At 32.8% G+C, this 24,826-nt stretch overlaps 1 protein-coding gene across 7 annotated transcripts in view; it reads right to left on the minus strand.

Moving 5' to 3' along the window:
- Positions 1-745: 745 nt before the first annotated feature.
- LOC143229745 (sprouty-related, EVH1 domain-containing protein 1-like) overlaps positions 746-24,826 on the minus strand; it is a 66,715-nt gene continuing 42,634 nt past the window's right edge. For 5 of the 7 annotated variants that reach the window (XM_076462509.1, XM_076462516.1, XM_076462520.1 and 2 more), the window contains 4 exons: positions 21,827-22,007; positions 18,674-18,842; positions 16,237-16,295; positions 746-7,765 (listed from right to left, as the gene is read on the minus strand). In XM_076462509.1, coding sequence (XP_076318624.1) covers positions 6,839-7,765; positions 16,237-16,295; positions 18,674-18,842; positions 21,827-22,007 — 1,336 coding nt within the window. In that variant the 3' untranslated portion in view covers positions 746-6,838. Of the gene's footprint in view, positions 7,766-16,236; positions 16,296-17,325; positions 18,635-18,673; positions 18,843-21,826; positions 22,008-24,826 lie in introns of those variants that run through there. The other 2 variants (XM_076462521.1, XM_076462537.1) reach the window with 2 other exon arrangements.

The raw sequence follows: 24,826 nt of genomic DNA on the forward strand, positions 1-24,826 counted from the left end.
TAATTCGTGAGCGTTTTTTCAATTTAACAAAATATATTCATAAATGAAACGCTTTCGCAAAATATTTCATGTCATTTGGTAGATAATTTTTTGCTCTAATAGATGGTGTGTTTGATTTTCATGTCTTTAATTTTTGCTTTCATTTTCAGCTCATTAAATGGAATGTCAAGTGGACAAAATCGAGCATTTTCGACACCATCTGCTTTTCGCATTTAATTTCTTGCAATTTCGTTTCAAACAATGCATACTATATATATAGGTATTACATAAAATAAAGTATCATACTAAATGTTTTGGGTGTAATGTGTTCATGCATTGAAGTATTGTATAGTCTTGCATGTAATGCTTGAATGAAATTATTTAAAAACGCTCACGAATTATTCCTCAACCTAATACTTTCTCACAACTGCCTGCAGACAGGAGTTGAGATGTTGTGGGTTCAAACGTTTCATTCCTAACCCCTAACTGATTGTTTATAACTGTTAGGTAGTTTGACATCTGTCCGACAGAGGGAATAATTCCAACGAGTTTAAGAGATATGACCACATTCATTTTCCATTATGAGTTAACGATGACGATATAAAAATAATTTTTTGAATTTCTTGGTGTCATTTTAAATGTTTTCGATTTGTACCAATTTTATTAGGTTTACAGCACTCATTTAATCGCCTATTGGCAATTGCGGTATTTAATAGTATCGGACTTTTATATATATTGTATCATGGAAAAACAAACCAGCCACACATAGTAGTAAACATTTATTGTAACTGACACATAGATAATATATATATATATATATTGATATATATATAGATATATTTATGTATTCACCTAGAAGATTGGCTACTCTTCCAATGACTAAAATACACAGTCTTACTTGGTGAATATAAAATATACAAGTACTTAGTAATGAGCAAGATATGAATAGCTGCCAAGGTCAAACCTCTCTGTAGAGGTTTAGCACACTGTTTTAACAACACCATCCGTTTTTACATTTCCTTTGCCCACAACAATATTTACAAATACACACTGTAATTTCAACCTTAAGGATGTTAAAGGTGCACTGTTGTCTTGAAAATATGCTTTATTCAATAACAACTAAAATCTGTTAGTAAACAATAGTATTATTACAATTTCTGGGTACAAAGATAGAAATAACTACACATTTACCTTTGGTTTCAAAAAGTGACAACAGTAATTCCAAAACTTTCAATAACAGCACAGATAACAATAGCTTATAGTTTTTTTTTTCGAGTCAACAGCATGCCTTTAAGATAGATTTTTTAGCAATAGCTAGTACCTTTATGGGGCTCAACTGTATCTCAGAGGGAAAAGACAAAGATCATTCACAGCACTAGCTGGTAGAAACAAAGTTTCTTGCAAAGTGAGCAAAACTTACAAGCATGTTTTTAGAATAGAGATATGGTGTTTACAATCCTGTACACAGGCTTTATGATTTAATACCCAACCATTAAGTATTACAGATTACATGAAGATTGAACATAATACAATGCTACAGGTCTGCACAACAAACTGTACATAACACTATGCAATAAACTGTGCCACTGGCACATAGTTAACTAATGAAAAAAAAATGTTAACAGAGATCTAACTCGTTAATTTGAGATGAAATTGTGAATATCAAACTATAATATACACACATACTGATACCCACCTTACATAATTTGTTATACTGAGTATTTAAAGACACAAGAAAACAATTCAGACAATTTTGTACAGACTACATTCAAGAGGTTTTAAAAGTACTAATTGTAAGTTACAATTTAGTTTTGAACACATATTTACATTACAAATAGTACACACTGCTACAAATACTTTATTACATTACTTAAGATATTTAAAGAATTATAATCAACAAACAATATGATATACTTTTGTTTGAATATATATATATAAAAGGCAAAAATATTAAGCTGTAGTTTATATTATACAGGGCGGCCCATAAGTCCCTACCCATCCATATGTTATGTTATATTCAACTACGCATGTATTATAAATTTCTTTTCTTTTCAAAGAAATATGGCCGATGTAAGTCAATTTACACTTGAAGAGCATACTGTGACAAGTACGTGGGTACATGAGCGCAAGAATACTGGTGACACCCAGGATACAATAAGATATATGGATGGGTATGGACTAACGGGCCACCCTGTAGAAATAACTATTGGGCTAGTAAGGTGAATTTTATTTGATACCACGTGGGATGAAAGTCAAACATTTTTTGTTATTTCAGTTTTTAAATAATATCACTAACATTACACTGTTTAACATGCCCTTGTAGGAAGGTATAGTTTACTTCAAGTTTTTGAACCAAAAGTATTAAATTATCATACACAGCAATTACAGAATTTCTCATAATCCTAGATTTTGTGACATATAATGCAAATGGTGCGATACTATCGCCACCAAAATTCAGTTTACATTAAACTGAAACCTTTAGTTCAAACACCATTCAACAGTTTTAGAAGCACTAAAAACTACAGCTAAAATCACAACCTAATTTCTAACACTGTAGTGAAATTGATTCTTTCTAAATAAATACTGAAATCATATGATGAAACATGCAAGAAACAAGAATTGATCAATTAGTTTGCAAATTTAAAAATATACAACCAAAGTTTGCAAATGTAAAATTATACACTCAAATACTGGATTCTTAGTTTACACAAGGAGGATAGTCAGAATTATTATTGAAAAAGCCAGTTTTTTTTTCTTTAACTGAGCATTTTTGTAAAATGACAGACCACATTACAGATGTTCACTGTATAGCATAAATAAATAAAACATTAAATAATATTAATTTCCTGCTCCTGTTGTCAGCAAATATTTACAAATTGAAAACACTGTACACATATGTATCAAATTAAACAGGAACAAAATTCTTAAAAAATACTAAAATAATTACAGTTTTTGTGTCCATTTTTTGTCAAAAGGATACACAGTTATGTACAGAGCTGATTGAAAAATACTCTCTTCCCAGTCCTGGATTTAACTTATCAGTAGTTGTGAAGAACAGTATTCTCAGACTGTGTTCAGTCTGCTGAAACATAATCAGTAACGTATAAAAAACGAGGTAAATATTTCATACTATTTACTTCCAACTTCTAAACTGTTGTACCAGTTTACTCTTGATAACAGCAAGATAAAGTTAAAAATAATTTACATGAGAAAGTAATTTCCGAATTACAGGGTGCACGTTCATGTTTTATAACTTTTCTTACAATATTTTCTCTTAATCAAAGATCACAGTGAAATAACAGCCACATGATACTTTGGCTTATAAGACATACTAGAAATATCTTTAAAAACAGAAGTGGTATTTAAACACGATTTTTTTTTATTTTATTTTTTTTGCACACGAACTGTTCGAAAACAACTTTTATCAAAATACTGACATTTTAGGGCATAACGTATATATTTCTGCATAAAACAATAAACGACACAGAAAACTGTCAACAACCTTTGTTATTTCCACACACATTCTGAAGGTGTACAATACTGATGCATGCCTACTCACTTAGTGCATAGCATGAATTCATTAAAAGCATTTTTTTTTTATGTCGTAGCGTGTTCCAATCAGCAATGCATAACATCTTGCCGATATATGCACTTCTTATAATAGTTAATTTTAGAGTTTACTATGTTGCTACCTCAAAATACTGTCTTAGTTGAAACTGTGAATGAGGGAATAAGGTTTTGTGCATACATCTAATATTCACAAATACAGGAATATTAGAGAAAGGTAACTACCTTGAACTATGGCTGAAAAAATGATAAAGTTTTGTACTCATTGATAAAGCATAATTTAGTCTATTCTACCAATGTGATGCAAGGAAGCAAACACTACAGAACTCATCTTACTTGATTATAAACATCTTAATTTTGCATTCACATATTTGTTTACAATCAAAATATTTTTTGTTCGGTATTAATTTATCATCTTGAATGTTCATCATTTATGGATAATATACATTTTACATGGTATGACCTATTACAACTATCATAATGAAACAAACACATACATACATGTGGTATGCAATGCATATTAAGATATATAAATTAGTATTTCAAAATTTCCATCAGAAAGTTATTCTAATAATTACACCATATAATTATGTAAACTTTGTTCATAAGTTGTCATAAAATATTTGCAAAACAACTTACGTTAACCATTATTACAACACGGTTTAAAACATTCATGCGACTTAAGAAATAAGTTATTTTTAGCTAATTTTACATTAAATATTAAATTATCTAAATTTAGAACAACTCTCCATAGAGTGGGTAATACTAATTTTAAAGATAAATCTCTGGAGGGGGTTCAACTTCAGTTTATTACAAGAAACTCACAATGTATAAGGCACAAAACACTTCACAGTGACCTAACAAGCTGTTACATCGGGCTTGATACCAAGTTACATGCAATGAAGTATTCAATCAAAACAGTCTTGTCAGGTCTCTACTACTATGTACAAAAAAAAAAGCTTTAAGCTGGGAAGTAAAACAGAAGAACTTAACAGTACAAGAAATATTGTCCAGTCAACAACAGAACAGTTGTTTCAACAGAGCTAGTCCTCAACAAACTAGTACTTTGATTTTAATATGGTATGGTCTTTTGACCAGTGTAATTAGTTATAAATAAAGTACTTCACAAGGTCAGCTGGAAGCAACAATCTCTACTCCAAGAAAAGACTGTACAGGTCAAGTTTATTATATTCCTATCTGTAACTGTACTACAAGAACATCTAAGAGTTAAAAGGTAATGTTTTCCAGAGGTATAAATAAAATGCCACCTAACAGAACTAAAGTCAGTGTATTCCTTTAGAACTGCAGTTTCCTGAACATGGACCATAAATTCTTATCTTATCCTATGTACATTTCTTTATGTACTTGAAATTACCTTCTGTAAAATACAAATATTATATTTCAGACAGTTAAAAACACCCTGCAAAAGTGAAATATTTTCAAAGTACATTTTTTTTCATTCTGAACATTGTACTTTCTACGAAATATAGAGATATATTTGTTTTAAAGCTATGTAAGAAAATGCAACAATCAAATCGTTTAGTCTCTCACTTCTTTTAAACTGTAGTCTTGTGTTTCATGTGAGAATTTTCATTTCACCATTCTTACAACTCTGATTATATGTGAAATCTCTTACAACACATTAGTTTTGCCAGTTAAGATCTTTCATAGCATACTAGATTATTTACCTTCTTTGGCACAGAAATTTCTTGCAACACAAAAGTTTAATATATTCTTTCAAGAGAAATGTTTTCTTTTAGCATGTGTGTTTTCTTCCCTATATTCATTCAAATGTCTTTTGCCATAGCAGTATCTGCCCTGAAACAAGCTCCCTCCATCAAGTGAAATGCTTTGTAACGTACTGGTATCTTTTTTATAATTTCTCAATGAAATACTTTTGCAATACAGCAATTTCTATACTATTTCATAAAAGAAAATTTTCCAACATAATACCTTCTTCCACTTTATTCAAAGTGTCTTGCAAATATAGTTTGTTTCTAATACCTTGAAAAGTAACACATTTTCAACAGAATCATTTCTAACTTCAGGCCCATCACAAAATAAAAAAGCCTCAAACTACAAGCCTACTTCTTTACCTGCTAGTAAAGTGTTCAACACAATGTTTTCTTAATATCCTTCACATGAATTGCTTTTAATAAATATTTGAAATGTGTTCAATTTTATTTCTAGATCTAAAAGCAATTATATATATATATATATATATATAAGGTTGAATGGATTTAAGAAACAAGTTTTTCAAATATTTATATATATGTTTAAGCTCTCAATAAATTTTGATGTGTCCCATATGCAGTGTATACGTTACACGCTCAGTGTTTCTTGTGCAATTTTAAAATATCTAATTGTCAGAGCTCTGTATGCATATCCATGTCAACATTTTTACACAGAACATATGCCTAATTTTATCATTACTGTCTTCACTAACTTGTCTCGTATTTTGCCATCAAGAGTTGTGTTCTAATTGTTCACATTTTACTAACCTTTTATATCAAAAACATAAAATAAAAAGTTCAAGTGGAACATTACCTTGTAGATTTAATTAAATTAAGTGTTCGTTTGTACGATAAAATGTTTCCAGAACTAAAACTATATAGTAACACAATACCTAGTGGCTATCATATATTAATAATAATAGAAAATGATCTTGAATACAATTAAAACTACTACAAAATTTAATGAGAAGATTAATTAAACAATTAAAATTACACACTAACAGAAAAGTACTTCCAGCTTCATGAAAGAAAATTTCAAAGAAATAATTCCACAGTTACAAGAATAGAACTTGCATACTAGTCTACTCAACAAACTAATACATTTTGTCTTATAGGGAGTACTACACAGTTTAATAAACAATAGAATATCTTTCATCTGTCAAATAGTACCACATGTTTTAACAGAAGAACATCTGTCTGTCATAGAGAGCTATATAGTTTAACAAAGGACTATGTTGTCTATAAATGAATGCTGTACAATAATAAAAATAAAAACACTTATTTTCACCATAGACTAGTCACATTTCAACCAGAGTTTACATTTATTTTTACAAAATATCTATTTAACAGAAGAATATCTGACAGAGATTACAATAATCTTAAAACAAAATGATTACAATATATTGTCTAAATCAGCATCAGTATTTCAACTGCAAATAATACAGCTTCTCTGATATCATAAAATGTTGCTTCCAAATAACAACTTGGTATATAAGGTAAATTTGCATGCTAATATATAGCATTAGGGTAACAACACATCAACACTAGTTACACAAAGTTTAGGTAGCTCGATGCCTTCCCCCATACAGATGACATCGGAGGCCACAGTGATGACAGGCTTTTAAGGGGAGATAGCACCACAAACATGGGACAAGAAGAGAAAGAAGTGCTAGTCCAATCCAACGTCGATGACACTGGTCGTCAGAAGTATCACACGAACAAGGATGTTCATTGAACTCCCCTTCTGCGTCAGACATACAATGGTACAGCATACACTGGGCACAAGATATACAAGTGGCAGCATTGATGCATGCTAAAACTGGATCAGGAGCATATTCACAACTGCCCTGATAATTCTCTTCGTCGTCAAACATTTCCTGGCAATAATGGCACTGGGAACGTCCAAGAGGAGACTGTCTTCGAGATTCTCTGTTATGATATTTCTTCCTTTTGTTCTTGGTTGGCAAAAGAGGAGGTTGCAAGCCAGAAAACTGAGGTTTCTTGTAGCTACATGCAGATACACAATCTTGTTTATTTAGTTTTAATGGATCCATGACAGGATAGGAGTATTCGTGATCTAATCGAGATGATTTATCCTTGGCAAACTGTACGTAGGAATAGGGTTCTCCAGAAAGGACTTCAATCTTGTCAATATCTTGAGACCCTGGATCATTGCTGGTTCTTGCTCTATTTGTTACTTCCTCTCCTGGACCATTTTCACTTCCTCTACCTCCAGAGGATGTTCCCACTCCATTGGTGCTGCTACTGTTGCTAGATCCTGGAGGTATACGAGAGGACCGCATGAAATGCATGCGATGAAGATGATGGTGGTTGGCATGAGGATGAGTGTATGGAGATGATGAGGTTGACAGCAAATCACCTGGTATACTATGAGTTGTGGATGATGGCTGAATGTATCCTGCAAGACTACCACTTGTAGTACTAGAGCCTGATGAAGATCGAGAATCCACAGGTAACTCCAAAGTCTAAATATTTAAAATCACAGTTAGTGGAGTATAAACAGTATTATTACATACTGATTTCTTTCAGCAAACTACATCTCAGTACATGCATACATACATACATAGAAACATACATATATATATATTTTTTTCTTTCACCGAGGGTCAAAATTGCAGCTTCTTGGACGTTATCTTTCCTATTCTAATATTTAATAATTAACTAAGGAAATACAATCACACAGTTTTCAACATCTTGTAACTGAGCTTAAACAGTTTTTATTGAAAGCTAAGTAGACTTTTATATGTGTCCATCAGTGGCTGTTAGCATGTCTAACTAATACTCAATTTCAGTCTGCGTTTGTAACCATAGTTACAGTGGTGATGACATCTATTTTTAGATCTGTGATGTTTGCTATAGGTGTGTGATATGCAGGTTGGTGGGTTGGTTTGGTGTTTTATGGTGCAAAGCAACTAGTCAATCTGCATCAAACATCAGGTAAAAGTTAAAATTAAAGTAAAATTACTAAAATTCATAAAAGGAAATTAAGGTAAAACAAAACAAAGTTTAATTTTTGAATTAAAAACATAAATATCATTAAATCCAATTTTTATATCTAGTGTACAGCAGTAAGAGAAAAACCACAGTAATACAAGTTGTAAAGGACTTTCTGTAGCATAATTGTAATTATCATAACTCACCAGAAAGACTAACACGTAAGTTCAATAACCTGGTTTCCAGTTATTTGACATTATGGCTATTTTCAGAAAGTAAAGTAATACAAGTTTTAAAAGACTTGTAGCAAAATTTTAATTATTGTATCTCGCCAGGATGACTAACGAGTAGTTCAAACAGCAGTGTAAGTCACCTGAAGTTGGCCTTTCCAGCCCTGGCTTCGAGTTATTTGACATTACGGCCATTTTCTAATTTCAAACTGAAAAAGATGGACTTTAATTCTTAAAAAGGAATCACATTAAAAAAGGTCTAATGTATAAATTAAAAAACTTAAATAGCATTAAAAAGATTAATGGCCTTTAAAAAATTAAAAACATTCCCAAGGTGGACAGTGTCACCATCACCAATAACACTGTCTAATGTTACAGATAAACCTTGGGACAGAACATGTTTAAAACGGTGCCGTCATTGAGAGCCATAATGACAGCAAGACAGTAAAATATGGCTTATTGTGACCTGAGTGTTACAGAGACAATGCATTGGTGCATCAGTCCCAGATAAAAGAAAATGATGAGTTAAAAAACTGTGACCAATACATAGTCTAGTTAGAACAACTTCCTCTTTCCAATCCTTAATGAAGCAAGATGGCCAAAATACAACATAGGGTTTTATTTGAAAAAGCATGTTTTCAAGTTGCTCACTCCAAGTTGACTGCCAACTGGCACGGAGCCGAGCCTTGAATATAGGACCATTGTCTATGTATGGAACAGGCACAGCAATAAGAGTGCCAGAGCAGATAGAGTTAGCTGCAGTGTCGGTGAACTCATTCCTTTGAATACTAACGTGGTCCGGTATCCAGAAAAACTGAACAGAAGTAGTTGTCAAAGAGAAATGGGTCACTAACTTTTGAATATCGGTGAGAACTAACGTGCTTACGATTCCAGGGCCAGTAAAGAACTAAGCGAGTTAGTATAAATAGTGCAATTTGAGTACTGCTTAGTTTCTATGTGATCCAAGGCAAGAGGAATGGCATACAGTTCAGCAGTGAACACAGAAGCTGTAGAGGGGATTCTGCACACAACCACCAAACCACAACAAACCATGGCAGAGTCCACACAGTCACCAATTTTCAACCATCCATATAAGTAGGAATGGAAGGATGGTTCGAAAAATGTTCAGCAAATAACAGACAATATTTCAAATTGGGAGTGTCTGCTTTTCTCAGATTACTTAAAGATAGGTCACATTTGGGGACTGTAATAAGCCAGGGTGGAATAGGCAGACCAGTGGATACAGCAATGTTATCTAAGGACATACCCAATTCATCCAACTGTGCCTGGATACAATGGCAGATTGTCTGTTCTGAAAAAGCATGGCTAACCAATGAAGGAAAACACAACCCCAGGTGGGATTGCTCGGGTAAGGAACGAAGTTTTGAAGTATATAGTAAAGGCAGTTGCAAATGGTAGAGGTGCAAAAGAGGTTCATGAGACTCTGTGTATAAGCTCTGAAATGAGGAAGTACAGAAAGCCCTGGTGCAGAGCTGAAGTACCTGACAATGAATGGGGTCCAGCATCTTTAAAGCCGAGGTCCTGGCAGAGCCATAAACCAGTGATCCATAGTCAAGTTTTGATCGAATAAGAGCACAATATATCTTTAGCATAAAACAGTGATCCCCAAGTGGAAGAAAGTTCAGTGTTCTTGTACATTTGACCCACAGCTGCTTGATGTGTGGTATAAAGATCAGCTCAGGGTCAAAGATAAGCCCCAAGAACTTAGTCTCACAGACCACACGCAGCACTATTTCACCAATACAGAGTTCAGGATCAGGGTGAATACCCCGTTAGTGGCAAAAGTGCATGCAACCAGTTTTATGGTCCACTTCAGTAAACAATTGAGGGCAGTCTGTAACTGCTGCTAAATATGCCTCATGTTCGACAACTGACATGAGACGTGAAAGTCATTGACATAGAGCCCATTTACAACAATAAGAGGGGGTTGTTCAGTGATAATTTTTGTAGTGAAAGTGTGACACTCAAAACACAGCCCTGAGGGACTCCAAGTTCCTGTAGAAAAGAACAGGAAAGTGTCAAAAACACAAACTTGGAATCACCTGTCCATTCAAAAATTTTTAATAAAAATGGGCAAATGGCCACGTAACCCCTATATATGGAGGGGTTATGCCTCCATGTTGTATCCTAAGCCTTCTCAATGTCAAAGAATATCAGTACAAGATGTTCTCATTTGAGAAAGGCTTCTCTGATTGACGTTTCAAGTCAAATCAGGTGGTCCATGGTGGAGCACTGTCGTTGGAACTCACACTGTGTGGATGTGAGGAGGTTGTCCGATTCCTTGAATCAAACAAGATGAGCATTACCAATCCTCTCTAAGGTCTTACAGAAATAGCTTATCAAAGCAATTGGACAGTAGTTTGAAGGAATCTTGGGATCCTTCCCAGGCTTAGAGAAAGGTAGAACAATAGCTTGGTGCCAGGCATTAGGAAAAACATTCTCTTGCCAGATCCAGTTAAAAACAACCAGAAGAAGAGCAAGAGAAGCAGGAGATAGATGGCACAGCATTTCATAGTGTACATCATCAAGTTAAACCAATGTACTGCCAGAACAATGAAGGGCCAGTTTGAGTTCTACTAGTGTAAAGGTATGATTACAGTCATAGAAACAATCAACTTGAATGGATAGAGGTGATCGTTCTGCCTGAGTCTTGATGGATAAGAAGGTGGAGGAAATAGAAGAACTGCTAGATATCTAGCAAAAGCTTTCACCTAAAGTATCAATAATGCTCCTGGTATCAGGTACTTCTTGGCCATCAGAAAGCAAGATCGAGAAGGGGACAGAATTATATAGTCCACTGACCTATCAAATCTTGTCCCATATGACTTTGGAACTGGTAGTAGAAGATATGCTGGTTGTGAATTTAATCCAAGAGTCCTCCTGGCTTTGACGTCTTACCCACCAAGCATGATCATGGGCCTGCTGGAAAGTAATGCAAAGCGAGAGTGTGGGATATCTACAAAAAGTATCCCAGGCCCGTTTTTGAGCCTTCCGTACTATGTGGCAGGCAAAATTCCATCATGGACGAGGACATCATGGGAAACGTGTTGAGGTTTTAGGAATACATTGAGCAGCTGCTGTATAATGCAGTCAATTACTGCTTTCACACAGTCATCTATTGATGGCTTACAGATGATGGCAGGATCAAATTCTGTGAAAGCAGTGTAAGAGGGCCCGTTTGCTTGACCCAGCTTTCACCAAGGCATGTGGGTCGGGTGGTATCGACCACAGCCAGTCTCTCTCAAAATTATAGCAAAATGATCACTGCCTCATGGGTTACTGTCAACCCTTCACAAAAAGTGGGAGAATAGTGAAGGGGAGAAAACTGAGAGATCAATAGCAGTAAAGGACTGACTAGGTGCATGAAAATAAGTATAAGAACAACTATTGAAATGAGAAAGGTTCTGATCAGAGAGCATACACTCTACAGAAAGATCTCTCCCATCAATATCAGCACCACTTCAGAATGGATTATGTCCATTAAAATCTGCCCGGATTAAAAAGGGAGATGGTAACTGCTTGATGAGGGCATAACGATCTGACTGATAATAGATCTCTTAAGGAGCCAGGTACATAAAACAAATAGTGCTGGTACAACTCAAGGAAGCACAGGGTGTATGAAGTGGTAAAGACAAGGTGGGCACATGCTGATCAACCAACAGTGCCACCTCTCCATGCACCCGTCCATCACACAACCTGTCATTTCTGTATAAAGAAAACTGCCGAAAGGAGATTGTATTGCAGGTTTCAGAAATGTTTCCTGTAAGGAAAAACATACAGGATGGTAGGAAGCAATCAGTGCTTTGATGTTATCCAGATTAGAACATAAACCTTGGCAGTTCCATTGCATCAAGATAGCCATTTTTATTTATATGTAGATGAACTGGGTGGAGAGCCCTTCTGTTTATGACCACATCTTTTTTTCTTTATTGTCTTTATTCGAGGGAGGTCTGTCAACCTCCATGGATTCTGCCCTGGTTCCACTGTGCAGGTCTTTGTTGTTGGAAGAGGATTCCAACAACCAGGGAGATGAAGTGGTGGACAGCAACTTTCGAGACTCAGGGAAAGTAATATTTTGAATCATTTTCAAATGCTGCACCTCTTTTTCTTCCAGCCATTTAAGGCAAGAATGAAACTAGGACAGGTAAAAGCTAATGCAATTGATGCAATGAGGGTCCATTTCACACTCGTAAACATCATAATCCTTGCCATCATAATGAGCATACATCAGGGAACCACGACATGATGTCTTCAAGTGACCGAACTGCTGACACTGGAAACATCTGAGAGTTTGGAACTTATGACCGTACCTTGAAATTTAGATAACTTCCGTTGATGGTGGCAGGTAGATGCTGTGATGTAAATGTCAGAATGAGGACATTGATCGACATCATAATTCCATCTTTGCAAGTGGAGATACACCTCACTGCAGAAACTCCTTGAGTGGAGAAACCAGTAAGAATCTCTAACTCAAATCCCTCTCAACAATAACTCCTTGTGGTGAATTCAAAGTAGCATGAGGTGTAGCCTCAACAGATATATCCCCAATGCAAGAGGAGTTCACTGTGTTGAGATCTGGATGTTTTCACCAATATGTCACCAGAGCAAAGCTTCTTTACTGACTTTGGAGAGCTAGCAAGTCTCTCTAGTTCCTTCTGAATGAAAAAGAAAACATATGCCCTAAAGAGAACGTAGTACAAGTAAATGAGATACAACATGTGTTACAGATGCTGAAGATTGCTATTCAGAATCTTCAAGACATGGTCGCTTACCTATGGACTGTTTTTTCACTGTTTTATTTAAGTTTTTATTTGGAGGATCCATTATAAAAATAATATTTCAGTGCCCACTGACTCCATCCACCATGAAGCCCTACGAGGGGACTCGCTACAATGCCAATTAAGGACAATGTAGAAACACCATGGTGTCATGAGCACTACACCCAAACACCAGCATCAGATACAATGTCCACAACACCTGTTGAGAACATCCAATATTGGTAGTTGGATGACCCTAGGGGAGTCACTCCAATGCCACCCATCTACAGGAATTCAAGGCGAAAGTGGTGAGTAAAGGTTGGACCCCTCAACCACCAGGATCCTCTCCTCCCCTTCACGGGTCACCATGCATGGCAAACACGTGGGTGGATGTTTAGATCCCAGAGGAGGTAAATTGATAAAACAGAACCTTTCCTGGGAGGTCTCCACACCATGTACAGAAATCCACATCGAGGGGTGTAACATGGGTGTAACATAACCCATTCTGTGCCATAGTCTCTGACTGGTCACTACAAGCTAAATAATGCACTGAGCTTTTTCATGTATGGTTACCATTTTAAAGGGTAATACTACTCACTGTAATGGTAAACCACATGATAAAAACTGCCTGAGTTGTGCTGCAACATGTTGAAAACTAAATGGGTTTATTTCTACAGTTATTTAATTACTGAATTTTAATAAAGATAATTTTGGACCACTCTGGAGTTGAACAAAGTATACATAACAATGCTTAACATTATTGTGATATATACATTCATTAACTGTAGGTGTTACTTTTCATTTTACAATTTTTTTATTATTATAAAGACACATCTTTAAAAACAAATACAAGACTTCACAATTTTTCTGTAGTTTATAAAATCATCTTGAATGTAAGAGTATTTGACATTTTATTTGTACAAGTGGCAAAAAACAGAACAAATGAACAGTTAATGAGTATGTATGTATATTCTGAATATATCTTATTTTGGGAAAAAAGAAAGGAAATCTTTAACACACACATTATTTTTAAACAGTTTGTCTGCTCAATAATATGGAATAGCAAGCTAGATGAAATGTCATATTATTCACGTACATAAATTAAATTAGATTACTATACGGAGAAGTAAAATGGAATTCAAAACCAAACAGAAAAGTACACTTAATCTATTTATGTAATATAGATCACATTTCAGTTATTGTGTTGGCCAGTTATTTAAATCAAGAGTGATTTCATGTTGTACACAGACCAAGTAATGCTCCATGTGTTTTCTTCAGTTTCACAAATAGTAATATGTTCATTTTGTTACATGAAACAGAAGTACAGGAACTCGGTTACCATTGTTCATGTAACTTTAATTTCCATTTTCTGTGCAGTTTTTTTATACATTTCTGAAGTAGCCTGAGGTTCCTTCATTATGTGATATTTATATTGTGTACAAGGTTTTAAAATACTATAATTGATAACATTTCTGTCATTCTTAAAATGTTTTTGGTCTAATATGTATGTATGTATGCTTTCTTATGGCAAAGCCACATTGAGCTATTTGCTGAGCCTACCAAGGGCAATCAAACCCCCAATTTTACCATTGTAAATCTGTAGACTTACCGGTGTAACAGTGGGGGACATTTTAAACTAGTAAAAAACACATAAATAATAATACTTAGTTTTCAATACGAACAGTGTATCCAAAAGTTCTCTCTAACTTTTATTACAGTTATATTTACAAAAATTCAGTTTTGGTCAAAAATGTAACAACAACTGCCAATAAAATGTTAAAGATGTCTTGCTTGCTTATTTATTTCATAAAACTTAAGACTAACAAATATAATTGTGGATAACAAAAGCATACTTGCTACAAGTTGTATCTATTACTACTTATTTTAAAACTTTAAATGTTACAATTAGCAAATAATGGATTGAAAAAAACAAGAGTTATTTATAGCACATTAACACTAATACCCAAACAGTAATTCAAACTGTGAACTAAATTCCATATGAGACTTACTAGGTTTCTTACACAGAAAATCTGTGCTTTCTTTAACCTTGCACCAGGTTCTTAAATCCACATAATACACATTATTTCAAACAGAAAACACCTTAAATAACTTATTGGCATACTGTTGGTAACTTCATGATAGTGTAACACCCATTAATACTTGTTTGTTTTTTAAGTCATCATTATTATTCTTGCTTTCCTTGTTTCTGAAACTGACAAATGTTATATAATGATTTGTTTAACCATGCTAAAATATTATTTTTAGTTTTCACTCCACAAGTCGATTTAGGTACATTCATGCTCTATTACCTGACATTCACATAAGATATGTTGATTAAACATAATTAAATACCACAAGAAAAATATTACTTACATTTATATATATGCTCTGACATGCAGAAGTATTCATAGCCTTAATATATCAATTTCTGTTGGGTACAAGCTGTATTAAGATTCTTAATGTTCTGTTTATTTTCATATATTTAAGACATTACTGAAGACACTGTTTTTACTTGAACATTTTGAATTTAAATAAGACATGTATGGCAACCTTTTTCAAATGATTGATACAACTTTACATGATTTTAAAACAATTGTTTGTGCAGATTTGTTCAAATTGTAGTTGAATGTCAAGCCATTTAGTATGTAAATTGTCAATTTGTCTATAATGGAGTTCTCCCACCTGTTGCCAGATTATAATGATATTTCAACTTCTATACAATATAAAAGACAAAACTATTATCCCACTCTAGAAATCAATAGAAACAGTCCATTAAAATACTTTTAAGGGAAATGTAAATGTAGTATAATTTTAATTCTAAAAATATAACTAAAATATGTATCTTGCAACTTTAGTTTTGATTGCCTACCATAGTACTGATTTGTTTCAATGTTTAAGTAAGAATATAGTTACAATAATAACCTGTTTGAAGATGTTTTAGTGTGTTAATATAACGAGGACTTTATTGAAATACCAGAAGTAAGCCTAACTTACCATGAACACATCATCATCACCAACATCTGTATTACAACAACAATCAGCCCCATCCAAATCTGAAATAAAATCCAACTTGTATTACAAATACCAACACATATTTGGTATTAGAAACTACATATCTAAAAGTATTACTGATATATATTAGTTAATAAATAATACAATAATTTTCTTTTCTTTTTATAAATGTGAACAAACAGATAAAGACAGCATCTTTGTTAAAAAATAAAGCAACTGTTGTGCATTATGCTATAAGTTGGCTAAATTACAACATAGATTTTAACACATCAGATAACTGTGCATTTCTTGTGTTTCTGTTTCATTATTACAAATTCCTTTTGTCTGTTATTCTAACACTACATTGGGTTAAAGTGGAACTTCAGCTGTTTGTAGTTGCTAAGACTTCAACAACAATATTTTAGAGAATTTTTCTGAAAATATAGTGTTAAAGAAGTGCTCATACAAGAGGTCAGTTTCAGGGAAATAATAGACAACTTACTACAATATTTTTAGTAATTCGTAAATTTGTTGATTATTATTATGAACACACAATGTGGAGAATTTGTGTACATTTTACAAAATACAATACTTAGAACAAGTTCATTAGCTATACATAGTGAGCTGAATAGTATGAATCTGACATTAAGATTAATCTTATGTGTTGTCAACTTGAAAAGCTGTATGTTGTTGGGCTAACTACTGATGGCTTGACTCAACAACAAAATTTATCATCAAACAAAACATGTCACTCTTTATCAACTGGCATCCCCAGTTATGTTAAAAGATTAGAATGTTTCATTTTGTAAGAAATATCAATTGCTGGTTCTCAGGAAGTCTGCTATTCAGGCAGACACAAGACTGACCTTACAAACTCAACAAATATAATTAATGATACACCCCAGTTATATGTACAACCAATTTCATATAACTACAAAGGCCTCACAAATGTCATTTACACTCGTACACAATATATCTTGCACAAATTATTTCAAATAAATACATATTTTAATGATACTAGTATAAAAATATTTACAATTACTATCACAATACTCTTATAAACAATGAAGTAAAAATTAACACAGTACTTACCAGACAAAGTTAGGCACAGAGAATGCAAGAAAACGAACAAAACGTATATAATTAGTTCATTGTATAAAAGTTTTCCACAAAGGAAAACAAAATTGTGTGCATGCATATATAAAGAAATATATTTAATTCAATACATATACAAAACTTTTTCCAATGCTAACTAGCTAGTGTGTTAATCTATTTAATGAATCAAAGACTAAATTTCTTGATGACGAAAAATCCACTTGAAATAAAAATGTATCTCAGAGCAGTTGGTATGGGTGTTATCACTTTCACTGATAAGCAGAGAACAATGCTTCGACCTTCCTAGGTCACCTGTTTATACTCTTATCCCTAAGACATGTGTCCATCAATGGTCACATTCAAACTCTTTCTTTCTTTACCTGAAGATGACTTAGGAAGGTCAAAACGTTGTTCTCTGCTTATCAATAAAAGTGTTAATACCCATACCAGCAGTTCTGAGATACAAAGACTGAATTTCATTTGGTTTGTTTGTTATTTCACACAACACTGAATTTGACCCAAAAGAATTAACAATGTATCAAAACAAAAAAAGTTAATAAAACTGTAATTAAAGAAAAAAATACAGTAAAGAAACATTTGGTTTTAATATATCATATCAATATGGCAAACTTTAAACATCTCACAAGTAACCCATTATATCTTCTAATATAGTAAAGTATTACTATTTCCAGTGATCTTGGAAGTAACCCAGCATCAATAACAATGCAAGGAGATACCTAAAACTGAAACAAAGGCAAACATAATAGTTACTGTATGATTAAAAGTTGCTTGGATTTTATACATGCTCAATCTATAAACATGGTATAACATGACACAAGCTCTAAATCAAATCATGTTAAATTAGACTAAACATGACTGACCTAAATTAATGTATCATGTTTAGGTTAATTTTGTTTGAAATCAATGCCAGTAAAACAATGTTTAAGTTATATTAAACTAATCAAATTATGTAATTTCAGAGTTCTTAATCCAACCTTCAGACCATGACAAGTTCAACCGGATTCACTATACATTTACCTAACTCCAAACTTATACACTTGTAAATGTTTTGCATACCACAACTAACAAAACTAAGCTGACACAAACCTACCTAACCTCAAGCATTTTAGCTTCACTTGTATACTCACAGCAGATGTACCTAAACAAAATCTATATACCCATAACTGTTTAGTTGTAGTTCTAGAACACAAAATAAACATATAAATTTGTACTACTAATATTTAACTCAAATCTATATAACAAATTGCTTACTTTCTGTATGTTTCTACATTAAAATTAACAAAACTAAATCCACACTACAGATAACCAGCTAGAGTCTGTATACCGTCAAGAAGATCTTCTACTGCCATTCTGACTCCCTTGTCAAAGGCTCTGGCATCAGCTGCAGTCTGGAAGGTTAAGCCAAACCTGTTGTCTCCTGTCCTCCAGTGATGAAAGGTTGGCATAACTTTGTTATACTGAAAATCTTTCCTGATCATACAGCTGAGAACAACCTGTGAATTATTCCAATCTTGTTACTGAAGAGCCATGGGTTAAATTCATTACAACAACTGCAAAGTAATGGTAGTAATACAAGTACAACGAAAGATTTTTTCATTTGATACAGACAAGTAGGGACTGAGGTATGTGTAATCTAGCCACCTATTGTAATAAAGAAGTGTTATTGATACAAGAAGTATTGAGACAAAGACAGGGTTGCTTAAAATTTAAAATATATTATTCCTACTTTGGCAAACCACTGTAATTATGTTTGTCGTGTTGTTGTTCCAGACATCAATCAACTTCGCAGTGCTTCTAAACACAGTTTAAGTGTTTCGACTTTGCCTTTTGTTTTCCTTCCATGGTCAATTTTCAAATCCCTTTCAGCCCAGTCAGTCACACACCACTTAAAAGGTGACAACAATATGACATATGGTTTTCAAAAATGTGACATAAAACCAATCAATTCACTGAGAAACTACCACTTTATCCATATTTTTAAAACTTGGCAAGCACAATATTGGCACAAGCCAATTAGCACACTCAATCATATCTCTCACCAACAGTACGTCAATTCCAACATATAAGTATCACTTGTTCTGGAAAGCTTATATTCAAAGAAAAAATATTGTATTGATAGACATAAGTGAATTATGAATTGGTGTTATTTATGATTTAAATAGGTGTCGGCTATTTTTAAACATGTCGATTACTGTATTTTCATTTTTGTATTTGACGAACTGCATGCAAAGCTATTTAAGAGCTATTTGGACTACTACTCCCCAATATAAAAGTGAACATTAGAGGGAAGGAAGATAGTCAACACTATTTGCTGCCTGCTCTCAGGCTGTTTTGTTTAATAACAAAAGGTAGAATTAACCATCACATAATAATACCTCCATGAATGAAAGGGCAAACATGTTCGGTGAAGGATTTTAAATCCATAAAACCTTTAGACTGCAAAATGAGTGCCTTTACCATCAGACCATGCCAAGCCTTGTACTTGTGATTGGTTTGTTGTCCTGGGAGGTAATAATTAATTATGCAATTAATTATTGTATATACATATATAGAATAAAATAGTATCATTTTAAATTGCTCTTGTACATTACTTTAAATATAATTGATTTTGAAGCATGCAATCAAATCAAACATATATTAGTGCCTATAGTGGTGTTTTCCCATTCACTCAGGATGTCTCTAGCAATTTTATTTGGCATAAAACATTTGAAAAACCTGAGTCAAAGTTCTGGCCAGAAACAAAAGGTTGATAAAAATATAAGTGAAAAAAAAGCTGAAAATGTTTACAAACTTTATAAATTAGAATGAACTTAATCAGTAAATTTACAATATCAAGAGAATCTGGAAATAATCTATTTACAATAATCCAAGAAAAAGCAGTATGTATATGCATGGGGAAAAGATAACCCATTAAGAATACACATGATGATGAACATTCAAGATGTACATGACACAAACAAATAAGAGAAAATAAACTGAAATCAGTTAATGGTTTTATATTACTTCAAATGCATGGATGGGCTATTTTACTGACTGAAACTGGTTTGGTTTGAATTTCGCACAAAGCTACATGAGGGCTATCTGTGCTAGCTGTCCCTAATTTAGTAGTGTAAAACTAGAGGGAAGGCAGCTAGACATCACCACCTTCTGCCAACTCTTGGACTACTCTTTCACCACCAAACAATGGGACTGACCATCACATTATAACACCCTCATGGCTGAAAGGACAAGCATGTTTAGTGCGACAGGGATTTGAACCCATGACTCTCGGATTACGAGTCCAGAGCCTTAGCAATCTGGCCATGCCTACCCCAACTGAAACTGGAAAACTTAAAATAAGATGATTTTCTCCAATTTGGAAGAAAAATGTCTAAATTTAAATATATATATATATATTTACAATTATTTAACATTTCAAACTGTGTGTACACAAATATATTCACACACACATGCATATAGATAATGGAAATAATTACCATACTATATAAACATTTCCTTTATTCAACAGTATTTTCACATTGTTAATGTATTTGATAAAGAAGGATGAAGTCTGTCTATTTTCAAATGTTTCTGTGTTTCAGTTCTGTCACCCATGTTCAACACAAAAACTACCTTGTACTCAGCTTATTCAGAGTCAAACTGCCTCAATAAATTCCCAGACACATGTTTAGTAAAGATATTTTACGAAAAAAAAAATGTTGGGGTAGTAAAGACTTGTAATATTCACTAAAAACTTGCAAAATTTCATAAAGATATATGCAGTAAATTCAGAATTACAGTAAACACACACACACAACGTTTGTCCACTACATCAATGTGTGTACAGTATTAACCTAAAATACCATATTTGGCAACTTCAGTGGTCAAGCTAGTTAGTGTTGATCAATGGAAATGTCATCTATAATGTTGAGAAAAGATTTCTAACTGACAAGATACTCTTTAAGGGTCCATTTGGTTTATCCAAACTCTAGATTCAATGATACATATTCCACTGTATTATTTAGATAAATTGTTGGTAGTTTTCATAAATGTTTTAAAAACTTTGAACAAATGGCAACTACTCCATTGTAGAATGCAGTATGGACCAGGATATATGTAAAATATTTGTTTTTATAGAAGGAAATAATAGAAATTATTTGTAAATTTTGTTTCAAATGGTTATAAAACCTCCAAAAATGTTAATGTACTTGCTTTATTTTTGTTAAGAATGTGTGAAATGTATTTTATTTACTGCTGGACTGCCTATATGCATTATTTTGCATTTATCATTTTCATTATTTTAATTTTCCTTATTTTATGGTTTAGGTTAATTGTTTTAATCAATGCACAGATTTTGATACAGAAGATTTTGTTTTAGTTCACACTGCTTAGTACAAGAGTTGTAGCAGCTTCTGTAAAGAAGACACAGCTGTTGTTTGTCAACTTCCTGCACAAAAGAAATTTCACTAGAACCACGTCATATAATCGTATTACTTACCGATTGGTCAGATATCCTTTTACCATAAATGAGATATTCATGCTTGGAATCATTCTCTGAGGGAACCAGTCGTTTACATACTGACACGTTGCTGAGTCCCCCGCCACCCATGGGAAACCATCCACCCTGAGTATCATCCCTGGTCATGACCTGGGCACGGACACGAACCAGGTAGTTCCCACTACAATCAAAAAGGTAAAAACAGACAAACTGTCTAATTATCAAATTATTTTATATATATCCCACTGATAAAAAAAACAACCTACTAAACAGTGGAAAATAATTAAAATACTGTTATATACTTTCAATGCAGTATATGTATATGAATGTTGTTGGACTTTTTTTTTATAACTTTTCCAGTTTCTTCTAACAACAGGTACTGCAAACAGATAGAAAAAAGAACTCAAGACAATATAATTTAGCCTTTTTATGTAATAACTAATACTTGAAATACACACGTATTAGAAATTTCATAAACCAAGTACAGGAAATAATGAAAAACATAATTTATTTGGAAGACATTTAAATTTAACAAAAGTTTTTAAACTTTTAATTCATGTCACATTCAAATGGAAGTTCACACACAATTTTCTTGTAATATATTTTCCTTAAAAAAATGTAGTTTACTTCTTTATGTAAATAAATATTTTTAAGACACAGATGAAACTATCTAACATTTTTTATGGAAACTAACTTCATTGGTATGGAAGACTGCCATTAAAAATGAACAATAAAAAAATTACACAAATACACGTAACTATGATTTTTTCCAAGTTCTATACTTACTGTTATTTCACATATGCAATGTTGATGTCATGACACAATGACCCAACGACATCACTTGTTTAACAAAGCATCAAGCAATTATTGTAACAAGCAAAACACTGTATTGAAACACAAATATGATTTAAAAGTATCACAATAAGCAAAGGCTTTCAAAATTACATATATTATGTACTTCTTGTGCAATTGAATATAATATTCAATTAGTTTATGAAATAACTTCTACTTAATTTATAAAACAGCACTCAATATTAGTTTTTCATATTTGTCTTTCTCTCAACACTTATTTGTTACATGTTTTCCTCAAGTCTTGAATACACTACATATGAAAACTACTTATTTATCTCACTATTCACTGCTCCCCACACCAGATTGAAAACAAAAAGTAAAAGCTCTTGAAACATAAACCCAGTAAAACTGCCTACATTAAATGTTTTGCCTGACTCCTGTCTCAAGCTAAAAATTAATTAAGCAGGATAAATCCTCAGAAAATCTAAGATAATCAGCATGGTGATGATTAGTAATGGATATCAATTCTGGTACAGAGGAGATTAAGTAATAAGGAACTTGAAACTAATATTTTGTAATGAACAACAATTACTCATACACTGTATTAAGCATTTCACAACTAATATTAGAGTGGCATTAACAAAATCTTACTTTTAAGTGGTCTGTGTAAAAGCTTCATGCTGTCTCACCCAAAGTACATTGTCAACAACACAGCTACATGTACATTTCTGTCTATAATGTTTAATCTTTGAAGCTTTGTTTTCCTAATCTTTTCTGTTTCTGATTTGTTAATGAATTTTTAAATCACTAGAATAAAAGTTAACTTTATAAACACATGAAATCACAGTAGCTCCCAACAGTGTGTATATATACACACACACACATTCCCTTAACATAATTAGTGTAAAGGTTCTACTGAATATAATAAAGTGCATATTACAAGCCTATTTCGCTTGTTTCAAAGTCTGGTTCAGTACAATCTACTCTATACATTCAGCAGTAGATAAATCTCAGCACAATCCAATCACCAGATGTTACATCTTAACCCTAGAATTAACAATGGATCATTAAATCTAAAACACATTTTCTCATATTTATTTATGCACAGAAATCACTTGTCGGTCCATAACCTTGTTGGTTACATGGCCCTAGGATCCTAATAATAAACAAGTCATATAAAGAAATGTAAATAAAAACACCATTACTAAAGCAACAAATGCCACTAATTACTATTGAAGTTCCTGTGTATTTTACACAGAAAATGAGATTTCATACAACTTTATCTTCATGAATGATGTAATAGGCTAAAACAAAATTACTATGATCTGATAAAATCATTTTAAATATGCAAAAGGAACGAATTCAGAACAAAGAAGTCAGCCCTCTAAGAGGATTATACACACAAACATATAAGAGTGAATAAGACTTTAAAATATGTAATATAAAACTGGGGTGAGTTACACAAGATAAAAATTAATAAAATGGAAAACTCAGTTTCACCTCTTTTTTATAGTCATATGAAAGATGTTTGTTTTTTAATTACACAAATTACAATACTATGCTATAAATGTCAAACCACTTGTACTCTCTTGTTCAAATGAATACCTAACAGTGATTTTTCTGCACTCTGAAAAATTCTCTTTCACAGCAAGAAGAGAAAAACCTAAAAAAATAATTTTTACCATTTTTTGATGGTTCGTTTTTCTTAATCTGAGACAGATACAGAGTTGATGCTTTTTATGTGATGTTAGAGTTATGTTTCAGAAATATAAGAATAGTAACATTCCATTTTCATAGAAAATGACTTATCAAAACCTTGATTATAGAATATCAACAGTTGTATTACTCCACCTTTTCTATTAATAACTTGACTGGACTCACTAACATGTTGTGAAATATTCTGTACATTAAAACTAACAATTTCATCCATTTATGAGCCTTATTGGGCCAACTGCAATCACAATTTTCTATATTTAAAAAAGTTAAATGTTTTTAATTTATGGTAATATGTTTTTGACTATATATTTTGTTTATTCAGTAAAACTATTTTGTCAGGCAAATTAGTTTTTTTACCTTGATTAAAACTTTGAACACACCGCATTAATCATTCTGACTTCAGAAAGAAAACAAACAATAAAAGAAACAATTTTTTACCTCTCCTTGAATGTTTCTATTAATCTGTAGCACATAAAATACATATTTACATGT

The sequence above is a fragment of the Tachypleus tridentatus genome, chromosome 1, assembly GCF_004210375.1.
Source record: "Tachypleus tridentatus isolate NWPU-2018 chromosome 1, ASM421037v1, whole genome shotgun sequence".
Classification (NCBI taxonomy): Eukaryota; Metazoa; Arthropoda; class Merostomata; order Xiphosura; family Limulidae; genus Tachypleus; species Tachypleus tridentatus.